The sequence below is a fragment of the Zeus faber genome (genome assembly GCF_960531495.2).
Source record: "Zeus faber genome assembly, chromosome: 17".
NCBI classification, from domain to species: domain Eukaryota; kingdom Metazoa; phylum Chordata; class Actinopteri; order Zeiformes; family Zeidae; genus Zeus; species Zeus faber.
This window is the reverse complement of record NC_137204.1, coordinates 31,337,430-31,347,311: the sequence shown is the minus strand read 5'-3', so window position 1 is coordinate 31,347,311 and position 9,882 is coordinate 31,337,430. Positions and strand designations below refer to the sequence as shown.

At 44.5% G+C, this 9,882-nt stretch overlaps 1 protein-coding gene across 1 annotated transcript; it reads left to right on the top strand.

Moving 5' to 3' along the window:
• Positions 1–2,751: 2,751 nt before the first annotated feature.
• LOC307243441 (molybdopterin synthase catalytic subunit) lies at positions 2,752–8,470 on the top strand. The gene is made up of 5 exons (XM_080018254.1): positions 2,752–3,166; positions 5,576–5,709; positions 7,068–7,221; positions 7,589–7,712; positions 8,084–8,470. The coding sequence occupies exons 1-5, from the start codon at positions 3,063–3,065 to the stop codon at positions 8,159–8,161; spliced, it is 594 nt and encodes a 197-aa protein (XP_079874380.1). The 5' UTR covers positions 2,752–3,062; the 3' UTR covers positions 8,162–8,470.
• The last annotated feature ends 1,412 nt before the right edge of the window (positions 8,471–9,882 follow it).

Below are 9,882 nucleotides of genomic sequence, written 5' to 3'. Positions count from 1 at the left end.
TTGATAACAGTTACTAGTTGAAGTTAATAACTTAACTGTTATGTTGATTGTATATTTTCCAAGTTTTCCAAATATTTCCATTGTTATTTTTTTGTATTTTAATTGCCATTAATTTTTGTTTGTTTATTGCTTATCTAACCTGTGTAACCTGTGATGCTTTGAGGCGCTGGGATGCTGCAATTTCCCTCCGGGTATGAATAAAGTTATTAAATATATAAAAACATTTTCGAAAACAATGTTCATTTCCATGGTAATCGTATTATTCCATCAGACTTTTCCGTTGGATTCTTAAAAATTATTGTAACTTATGAATATTTCTTCACCGCCACATAACGAGCAGCTGACAGGGGGCGGTGTCCTCCTCAGCCAATCAGAAGACATGTTTCAGACCGGGTTAAACCATGACGTCACATCAATTCACAGCCCGCGGAACAACCCGGAAGTTTATAAATCCATGATGGCGGATTGTCTTCTCTGTTTGGTGAAAGTTTGAAGAGTTTAAAACTAAATGAAATAAAAATAAAATATTTATTAATTTCAAGATAATTTTCCGCGATTCATGTCGGCGCAGGTGAGTTTTTATTTAAAATGGAGAGAGGGGGCGGGGGAGAGAGGGAGATACAGAGAAACGGAGGCAGGGAGCCAGAGAGACAGGGAGAGAGAGGAAAGACTGTTAAAAAAGAGTGTAGTTAAAGAAAGTAAATGGGAATTGAGTTGATAGACAGATGTATACATTGAATAAATAACGTGATAAATTAACAGATTAATAAATGAACGGATAGAATAATATAGGGATGAGTGGATGGATGGAGTAATAAAGGAATGGATGGTATGGTTGTGTTATCTCCCTCCGTCAGGTCATCCTCCTCTATTTCGCTCAAAGTTCGGAGCTTGCTGGTGTGAGGTCAGAGGTCGTGGCGTTGCCGACGACGACCAGCAGCAGTGCACTCTGGGAGGAGATTGTCAGGCTCCACCCCCGGTATCCACAGCAACACCTCTCTCTCTCTCTCTCTCTCTCCCTCTCCCTGTCTTTCTCTTTCTCTCTCTGTCTCTCTCTCCCTGTCTTTCTCTCTCCCCTCTCTCTCACCTCTTGTCTCTCTCTCGCTCTCTCTCTCTCTCTCTCTCTCTCTCTCTCTCTCTCTCTCTCTCTCTCTCTCTCTCTCTCTCTACTCTCTCTCTCTCTCTCTCCTTTTCTCTCTCTCTCTCTCTCTCTGTCTCTCTCTCTCTCCCTGTCTTTCTCTCTCTCTCTCTCTCTGTCTCTCTCTCCCTGTCTTTCTCTCTCCCTCTCTCTCTCTCTCTCTCTCTCTCTCTCTCTCTCTCTCTCTCTCTCTCTCCCTCTCCCTGTCTTTCTCTCTCCCCTCTCTCTCTCTCTCTCTCTCTCTCTCTCTCTCTCTCTCTCTCTCTCTCTCTCTCTCTCTCTCTCTCTCTCCCTCCGTCTTCTCTCTCTCTCTCTCTCTGTCTCTCTCTCCCTGTCTTTCTCTCTCCCTCTCTCTCACCTCTTGTCTCTCTCTCGCTCTCTCTCTCTCTCTCTCACACGGTCTCTCTCGACTCCTGTCTCTCACCTGCTGTGTCTGTGTCTCTCTCTCTCGCCTCCTGTCCATGTCTCTCGCCCAGTCTCTCTCTCCTGCAGGGGCGGGTGGTCTTGGCGGTGCGCCAGCAGTACGTTGCCCCCCGGCAACCACAGCGTCATCCTCGTGACGGTGACGAGGTTGCTGTGATCGCCACATCAGCGGAGGATAAACATGTATTTATATTTCAATAATAATTAGAATTACTAATAATATTTTAAACAATGAGTTCAATACTTTTTAAAGGGACATTTTCTCCCCTCCTTATTTCCTGTCATATATATAATGTTACATTATGATGTTGATTAGATGTGGTCAAAGTGTCAGATAATGAGGTCCACTAATGACAGTCATCTCTGTGAATTAAATGCTCTGACGCTCCGTTTACAAAGGTTTTAGTGTGCTCTGAACGCTCCGTTTACAAAGGTTTTTAGATGTATTTATTCATTAATTTATTTGATTTCATTTTCCCAAGTTTACGTGGAATAGAAAACCCTGCGTGCCGTGTCCCGGTGCGCTGTCCGGGTCTCCCACAAGCCTGAAGCACGGCAAACCAAAGTGGGAACAAACTTTGAAATGAGGCGGTAGATGTAAATATGATGACGATTCAGAACTGGATTGATTATTTCTCACTCATAACATTGTAGTGGATGATAGGTGAAATCAGTGAAGTTACAAAGTAAATACAAACAGAACCCAGAACCCATGCTCAAACCCCATTGGCTCACAGAACCCGGAACTTGTGCTTGAACCCCATTGGCTCACAGAACTCAGGGATTGGGTGGGTGCCTCCATCCACAAAAAACAGCCTGTTTTGGAACAAGAGGGTTCTAGAGGCATGTTAGAATGCATAATAATAATAATGCAATAAAATGGTTGTTTCAGCAAAACCTTCAAAGACATGTTCTGGGGACCTCAGAGACCTTTATTATCTGGTGTTAAATGGAGCATAATAGGTTCAAGATTAAAGAGGTTTATTTGTCACATACATATGCATATGTATGGGACATGCCACGACAGGGACAATAAAACACTGGACTTATTATATGCCAACACCAAGAAGGCATATAACCCCCCCCCCCCGGAAGATCAGATCACAACCTGGTTCAACTCCCGCCTGTGTACAAACCTCTCATGCTCAGGCAACCAGCTGCGACCCGCACAGTGAAAAGGTGGTCTTAAGAGACTGAAGATGCTCTGCAGGACTGCTTTGACTCTGCTGTGTGGGAAGATCTCTGTGCTCCTTATGGGGAGGACATTGACGGTCTCACTCACTGTATAACAGATTACATCAACTTCTGTGTGGAAAACACTGTACCCACCAGGACTGTATGGTGTTTTCCCAACAGCAAACCCGGGATTACTCTTGATATAAAGGCTCTTCTTAAGGAGAAGAAAAGGGCCTATAAATCAGGAGACAAGGAGGAGCTGAAGGTGGTACAGAAGCAGCTGAGGAGGAAGATCAGAGAGGGGAAGGACAATTACAGAAAAAAGATGGAGGACCAATTGCAGCAAAAGAACACCAGAGGAGTCTGGAGGGGCCTCAAAACCATCTCGGGCCACAATGAACCAGACTCCCAGGCTGTGGGGGATCAGAGGTGGGTGAATGATCTGAACTTGTTTTTCAATAGATTTGATCAGTCATCTACCCCTCCCCCGGTCTATTCACCTCTGCTGCTACCTCCGTTGTCTGCACCCCCAGGTGCTCTGCCCCACCCCCCTTCCTTCAATACTCAGCTTACAGCCACCCTCCACTGCTTCTCCTACCAAAGACAACCCCCCCCCCTCCCATACATATCCTCCACTCAGGCCCCCTGCTCCAATCTGTTGCTCACTACGATGCAGGTGAGGAACAAGCTCAGGAAGATGAAGGAGAGAAAGGCTGCAGGTCCGGACGGCATCAGCGCCTGGCTCCTGAAGACGTGCAGACCAGCTCTGTGGGGTAGTGGAGCACATGTTTAACATGAGCCCGAAGCTGAGGAGAGTATCACATCTGAGGAGAGTATCACATCTGCTTGACTGCAACAGCTGAAACAGTCCGTTGTTGGGGTGGTGAGGATCCTTCATGATCCTGCAGCTCTGCTACTACAACTCTTAGTGTATAAGTCCTGCAGGAGGAGGAAGGGTAGTTCCAGTGGTACGTTCAGTTGAAGGCACCACCCTCTGCAGGGTCGGCCTGTCCTGAGCAGTACAGTTGCCAAACCAGGCAGTGATGTTGCCTGTCAGGATGCTCTCCACTGCTCCAGAAGTAGAAGGACTTGAGGATCCTCACCGAGACCCTGAATTTCTTCAGCTGCCTGAGGTGATAAAGACGCTGCCTCGCCTTTCTCACCAGAGTGTCTGTGTGTGTATAGTCCATGTTAATCCTCCGTGATGTGGACTCCCAGGTACTTGAAGCTGCTCACCTTGTCGACAACAGTCCCATTAATCACCAACGGCGCATGCGTCCTCAGTTGTAATCCTCTCCTAAAGTCCACAATCAGCTCCTCAGTTTTGCTGACGTTCAGGAGGAGGCTGTTGTCCTGGCACCAAAGTGACAGGTCAGTCACCTCCACGCGGTAGGCCTTCTCATCGCCGTCATTGATCTGGCCGGCCACGACGGTGTCGTCAGCAAACTTGATGATGGTGTTGGAGTTGGACCTGGCCACATAGTCATGTGTGAACAGGAACCAGCGAAATCGCGGAGTGATCTGATTTTCCTAAAGCAGGGAGTGAGGCAGTCTTGTAAGCTGTGTAACAGTGGTCCAACATTCTATCTCCCCTGGTGGCACATGTGATGTGTTGATAGAAATTAGGCAGAACTTTTCTAGGCTTAGCCTTGTAAAAGTCCCCAGCCACCACCACAGCCACGTCGGGATTTTTATTATGAAGTCCACACAACACATCATACAGGTCCGATAGTGCTGTGTCGGGGTCTGCTTGCGGTTGAATATAAACTGCTGTAATGATGACCGTACTGAATTCCCAGGGGAGGTAGAATGGACGGCATGAGATGGTCAGCTGTTCCAAGTTCGGCGAGCAGGAACGGGAGAGAGTCTTGATGTTGTTGGGGTAACACCAGTGGCTGTTTATCATGAGGCAGACGCCTCCAGCCTTGGATTTCCACCCTTGGTTCACAACCATGTCTTCGTCAGGGAGAGGAAGCAACAGTTTCTCGTGTCCCGTTGGAATGTAATCCTCGCTTGAAGATCATCAATCTTGTTCTCCAGGGACTGAAGGTTGGCAAGAAGGATGCTTGGCAGGGGTGGACGGTAAGGTTGCGTACTCATTCTGACCTGTGTGCTGCCTCGTTTACCACAGTGCGTCCTTCGTGGGCCCACCCGCGGAACAGCATTTCCATTATTGTTATTGTTGTTGTTCTTGCTGTTGTTGCTGAGAGCGTTGGCGCGTAAAATATCCGGCGGCCACTCTGCATCCACGGATAAAAAGTCCCAAAGTTTTTCTTTCAGGAAAATTTTTATTTCCACGAGTGCATCGCGGTTGTAGGAGATCACTGCCGATGATTTTCTTGGAAAAACCCAAGACATGTTTTGGGGACCTCAGAGACCTTTATTAACTTGTGTTAAAATGAGCATAATAGGTTCCCTTTAACTATTAGCACTATCGACTTCAAATACAATATTTTTAATGTTCAATGACAATGATTTTATTAGAATTTATTTTATTTGTAGATTTTCTATTCAGACCAAATCAGACAAATGATTAATACGTTTCATAGAAAACGGGTGAATATTTAAATATTTCACGTTATATGATGTAAAAATATATTGACAATTATAATATGGATTTTAAAATTGTATCGTAATTATTAATACATTTAATCAGGGTTAATCTGATTCAATATCATAGATTTTTGTATTTTATTTTTTATTCTATTTTTTGTTTTATTAGAATGAATTGAATTGTAATATTTTTGAAAGATTTAAATAAGTATAATATTTATTATTTTATGATATTTTTTCCATCGTAAGAATTAAATTAATTTATTCCATTTTGTTCTTATAAAGCATCATGGCATCAGGAAAGGGGGCGGAGCAGCCCAACCAGGACGTTATCCATCTGACGGGGGCGGAGCTTAACATACAGGAAATTTACAACAGCGCCACCTGCACTTCCTGTGGAGCCATTGCAATGTTTGTAGGTACGAGCTGGTCGGTCAATCAATAAGGTGAAGCCTGATCAGCAACCATCACTGCTCTACCAGGTTAGACTGCTCTATTAGCGTTATGGTTAGACTGCTTTAATGTGGTTTGGCTTGGACTTTTCTTCTGGTTAGATTGCACTATTTGGGTTAGACTGCACTATTAGGGTTATGGTAAGACTGCGCTATTAGGGTTATGGTTGGACTGCTCTACCGGTGTTAGACTGCTCTACTGAGGTTAGACTGCTTTACTGGGGATTGGGTTAGACTTCTCAAACAGGGTTAGACTGCTCTACCGGGGTAGATTGCTCTATTAGGGTTAGACTGCTTTACTGGGGATTGGGTTAGACTTCTTAAACAGGGTTAGACTGTTCTATTAGGGTTAGGCTGCTCTATTGTGGTTATGGTTGGACTGCTCTACCAGGTTTAGACTGCTCTACCTATGATAGACTGCTCTACCAAGGTTAGACTGCTAGACTTGGACTGCTCTACCGGTGTTAGACTGCTCTACTGAGGTTAGACTACTAGGGTTAGACTGCTTTACTGGGGATTGGGTTAGACTTCTCAAACAGGGTTAGACTGCTCTACCGGGGTAGATTGCTCTATTAGGGTTAGGCTGCTCTATTGTGGTTATGGTTGGACTGCTCTACCAGGTTTAGACTGCTCTACCTATGATAGACTGCTCTACCAAGGTTAGACTGCTAGACTTGGACTGCTCTACCGGTGTTAGACTGCTCTACTGAGGCTAGACTACTAGGGTTAGACTGCTTTACTGGGGATTGGGTTAGACTTCTTAAACAGGGTTAGACTGTTCTATTAGGGTTAGGCTGCTCTATTGGGGTTATGGTTGGACTGCTCTACCAGGTTTAGACTGCTCTACCTGTGATAGACTGCTCTACCAAGGTTAGGCTGCTAGGGTTAGACTGCTCTATTAGGGTTATGGTTAGACTGCTCTACCGGTGTTAGACTGCTCTACCAAGGTTAGACTGCTCTACCAAGGTAAGACTACTCTATGAGGGTTATGGTTAGACTGCTCTATTAGGGTTATGGTTGGACTGCTCTACCAGGTTTAGACTGCTCTACCTGTGATAGACTGCTCTACCAATGTTAGACTGCTTTTCTGTGGTTTGGGTTAGACTTCACTACTAGGGTTTCGACTGCTCTACCAAGGTAAGACTACTCTATGAGGGTTATGGTTAGACTGCTCTATTGGGGTTACGGTAAGAATGCTTTACCGGTGTTAGACTGCTCTACCAAGGTTAGACTTCACTGTTAGGGTTAGACTACTCTATGGGGGTTATGGTTAGACTGCTCTACCAGGGTGGACTGCTCTACCCTAACCCCCCCTGTCTCTCTAGGAACCACCAGGTCACTCTTCCTTGATCGCCCCGTGCTGCACTTGGAGTACGAAGCGTATGAGCCGATGGTTCAATCCGAGCTTCACAGAGTGGTTGGATCCATCCGAGCAAGATGGCCGATGGTGCGGCACGTGTGCATCCACCACCGCTTGGGGTCAGTTACTTCATGGCTCTTCCAGGTCCTGGAGATGCTTGAAAGTCCCTGGGGAAAACCTGTGATATTCCCGTAACGTAATAAAACTTTTAGGACACAGATTATGTCAGGAAGTGGTTGGAAATATACTTATATGTATTTATGATATAATCTTGGTCTCATTGTCTATTAATTGAATTATATATATATATACACACACACACACCTAAGGGCTCATAAGACCTCAAAATACATTTTATTTTAAAATAATGATTGATGTTATCAAAGTGTGAAAACATTTTCTGTTTCATGAAATTTAAAATCAGGAATATTCATGTTTAATAACTAACAATGGATCAAAGTGATTGACTTGTTTCCATGGTGACAGTGTGGTGCCAGTGGGCGGGGCCAGCGTTGCCATAGCGATCTCCTCCCCCCATCGCCGTGATGCCCAGGAGGCTGTGCAGTTCTGCATCGACGCCCTGAAGGCCAACGCCCCCATCTGGAAGAAGGTGCGAGAGAGCGAGCTGTGCCCACCTCTCACACACCAGTAGACCAGGATGCAGATTGCACCCGACCGCCCCCTCCATGTTCTGTTATTCATTTGCTTTAGTTTTCACTTAAAAATAAAAAAAGGAGCGGCTGGATAAGCAGTATCTGCTAGAGTATTAGTACCGTTAAAATCCTAAGGATACTCATCCCTACTAGTGTTTTTACTTGTTTTATTTGGAGGAAGGGGACACAGTGTTCCATTCACACATCTAAAAATATAATTATGATTCCCCTTATATAGAGGTTTTAGTAGATGTTTAAACTAGTATGTACTAGTTTTGGTAGTAGGAGTGTGAGAAAGTACTACCAGTGAGTATTTCTACTCCAACAGGAAGTGTACGACTCTCTAGACTCGGAGTGGAAGGAGAACCGGGAGTGCAGCTGGGCCAAGTCAATACACAATCAATGACACTGATCAATGATCAGGTTATTGCCACTAATCAATAACAGCTTCGAAGTCACATTTCTATCATAGTGATTATTTCTATTCAACATGTGTTTGGTGGTTAATCAATAAAAGTGATTGATACAAAGCTTTGCTTGTGGTGTCTGGTAACTGAAGCGATTTATCTACAAATGAGATGATTCCTGAACAAGGACCAGGACCAGGACTAGGACAAGGATTACAACTAGGACCAGGACCACGACTGGAATGGGGATTACAACTAGAGCAAGGATTAGAATTAGGACCATGACTAGAACAAGGATTACAACTACAACAAAGATTACAACTTGGACCAGGACTAGGACCTTGACCATGACCATGACTAGAACAAGGATAAGAACTAGAACCAGGACTAGAACAAGGATTACAGTTAGGACCAGGACCACGACTAGAACAAGGATAAGAGCAAGGACCATGACTTGAACAAGGATTACAACTAGGACCAGGACTAGAACAAGGATTAGAACTAGAGCAAGGATTACAAATAGGACCAGGACCACGGCTAGAACAAGGATAAGAACTAGGACCAGGACTAGAACAAGGATTGGAACTAGAACAGGGATTACAGTTAGGACCAGGACCACGACTAGAACAAGGATAAGAGCAAGGACCATGACTTGAACAAGGATTACAACTAAGACCAGGACTAGAACAAGGATTACAACTAGGACCAAGACTAGAACAAAGGCCACAGATAGAACAAAGATTAGAACTAGGACCAGGGCTAGAATCATTACTAGGACCAGGACCATAACTACAACAAGGACCGGGACTAGAACAAGAATTAGGACTAGAACAAGGATTACAACTAGGACCAAGACTAGAACCAGGACCACAACTAGAACAAGGATTAGAGCTAGGACCGGGATTAGAACAAGGATTACAACTAGATCAAGGATTACAACTAGGACCACGACTAGAACAAGGATGAGAACAAGGACCATGACTAGAACAAGGATTAGAACTTGAGCAAGGACTAGAACCAGGACCATGACTAAAACAAGGATTAGAACTAGGACCAGGACTAGAACAAGGATAAGAACTAGAACAAGGATTACAACTAGAACCATGACTAGAACAAGGATTAGAACGAGAACAAGGATTTAAACTAGGACCAGGGCTAGAACTAGGATTACAACTAGGACCAGGTCTGGGAACGGGACCACGACTGGACTATTTGCATTATTCCAGTCTGGGTTCGGGGGCTCCACTCCACTGATACTGCCCTCACTAAAGTGGTTAATCACCTTTTATTAGCAATGGACACCGACAAATCATCAATCCAATTATTACTCGACCTCAGCGCTGCCTTTGATACTGTTGCTCACAACCTACTGCTTAATCGGCTGGAATTGAAACAGTGGCTGTCTTAACTGTTCAAACTAAGATGCTGGTTATTGGTCCTGCCAGACACAGGAATCTGTTTAAGGATACAACTCTGAACTTTTATAACTGCACTATTACCGAAAGTAACTCAGTAAAACATGGAGTTATATTTGATCCCACTGTCTTTTCAACTGCACATTAAGATCATGAGCAGAACTGCATTCTTTCATCTTCACAATATCGCTAAGATACGACTCATTCTATCCATGAGTGATGCAGAGACTATAGTTTATGGTTCTGTAACATACCACTTAGATTATTGTAATGTGCTGCTCTCTGACCTTCCCATGTCCAGTATT

Bases quoted from the DNA above. Each gene is read 5' to 3' on its own strand.
- LOC307243441 (XM_080018254.1), top strand. From the start codon at position 3,063: ATGGAGGACCAATTGCAGCAAAAGAACACCAGAGGAGTCTGGAGGGGC. The intron at 3,167-5,575 runs GTGGGTGAATGA...GTTCTTATAAAG, and splicing joins CAGGCTGTGGGGGATCAGAG to CATCATGGCATCAGGAAAGG. The intron at 7,222-7,588 runs GTCAGTTACTTC...CCATGGTGACAG, and splicing joins TGCATCCACCACCGCTTGGG to TGTGGTGCCAGTGGGCGGGG.